This window comes from Notothenia coriiceps, unplaced genomic scaffold (genome assembly GCF_000735185.1).
Source record: "Notothenia coriiceps isolate Sejong01 unplaced genomic scaffold, NC01 NC01_scaffold00006101, whole genome shotgun sequence".
Classification (NCBI taxonomy): Eukaryota; Metazoa; Chordata; class Actinopteri; order Perciformes; family Nototheniidae; genus Notothenia; species Notothenia coriiceps.
Window position 1 is genome coordinate 47487 of NW_011338802.1, and position 1637 is coordinate 49123.

Genomic DNA, 1637 nt, shown 5'->3' on the forward strand with positions numbered 1-1637 from the left:
CCCGCCCGTCCTGCACTCCCCGCCTGTCCTCACTCCCCCGCCCCCGTACTTGCACTCCCCCGCCCCGTCCTTTCACTCTCCCGCCCCGTCCTTGTACTCCCTGCATCCCTTTTCCCGCATCCCCTCCCTAGCATTAGTGCTATCTGCCAGCTTTACCTGATTTTGTCATAGATCCATCTTCTTCACTTCCATTTAGCCCTCACACTTTTTTGACAATGTCTTTTTGATCTCTTTTTGCCATCCCCAGGTTTTGGGAAGGCGGTCTTTAAGCGGGGCATTGTATCGATGAGTGATCTGCGGGTGGGTGCAGTGCTGACGGGCCAGGTGGACAACGCCACTCTGTTCGGGGCTTTTGTAGATATCGGGGTTGGCCGCTCGGGTCTTATCCACAAAAGCAAAATCACACTGGACAAACTGCCTGCAAGTCAGCGCCGCCGCAGCCTGGCTCTTGGACCTGGGATGCGGGTGGAGGTCCGGGTCCTCAATGTGGACCCTCAGAGGGGACGGATCGGGCTGGACCTGATCAGGGTCCTGCAATAGATTCACTTATTTCCCATATTTCATTGTCATAAAAGTTACACACAAAGCTGCTGAAAAGGCAACGTCTTCATGATATTTACATGTTCTTATAAGCAGATTCAAACTATTTAAGTGTATTTATATGAATTCCTCTAATGACGGTTTATTTGCCAGGGCCTGCAATTTCAAAATGCAATTTCAGCCTTTTTCCTGCAAATATATTCAATTCAATAAATACGGTTGTATATATAAAACTTCCTCACAGTTATGCTAAAGGTGGGAAGACTTCATTTCCCCTGAAGAAGTTTTTCTCAGGTAGATTTATTTTTCTGCCTGTTTATAATCCCTGTGTATCTTTTGATTGAACGCCAAACCTAAGTGCGTAATTCAGGGCAACAAAAATGTTATCTTTATATTAGATAGTTAACTTCCCATCTAGCATTCTGCACAAACTACTTTCTCCTAGAGAAGATTTTGAGAAGCTGAGACAGTTTATTGCTTATTAGCAGAAGATTGCTTCATGATAATAATTTAAAATGACTCTTTCTGTATTCCCACCCTTGTTCTGCTTTGAAGTGCTCCGAACAGTTTGACAATACACGTGTTTGTTTCTTCTTTTGAAGAAGATTTAGTTTGCTGTGTATACTGTGTTCGGTTATCAATCTGCGACTGGCTTATCGTTTCAATTAAAAAATATTTTCTGTATACCTCTTGATTTATATTTTCTGAAAATGATGAATTCTGCAAAGTATGTACTGAGAAGTGTTTTCTCATCCCATTGGAGAGGAGACTACGGATGGAAATTAGCTCGAAGCGCAAATCTGGCATATTTACACTTGAAGCATTATTTGTCTTAAGTGTTCATTAATGTGCATTCTCCCTATTCAAATAAACGATTAAATGAAAATGAGAGGCATGGGTGAGAATTGAAAAAAGGGAGGATAGCATGAAGCAGGGAGAAAACAAAGGTGGGGGTGGAGTAGAGGAGCTGAGTGATGGAAAGAAGAGTAGTTTAAAACCAAGTGTTTCTTCTAGACAACAGAAACATTTGAAAACACAAAATAAGCAGGCTTGGAGGGGGATGGGCAAAGGGGGGTTAGGAGGAGGTGTTTGTGGGG

At 43.1% G+C, this 1637-nt stretch overlaps 1 protein-coding gene across 1 annotated transcript in view; it reads left to right on the forward strand.

The window, feature by feature from the left end:
* srbd1 (S1 RNA binding domain 1) overlaps window positions 1-1278 on the forward strand; it is a gene marked incomplete at its 5' end in the record, with an annotated part of 47989 nt that extends 46711 nt beyond the window's left edge. The window contains one exon of the mRNA XM_010768823.1: window positions 248-1278. Within this exon, the coding sequence (XP_010767125.1) occupies window positions 248-540 (293 nt within the window). The remainder of the gene's footprint in view (window positions 1-247) is intronic.
* Between the last annotated feature and the right edge of the window lie 359 nt (window positions 1279-1637).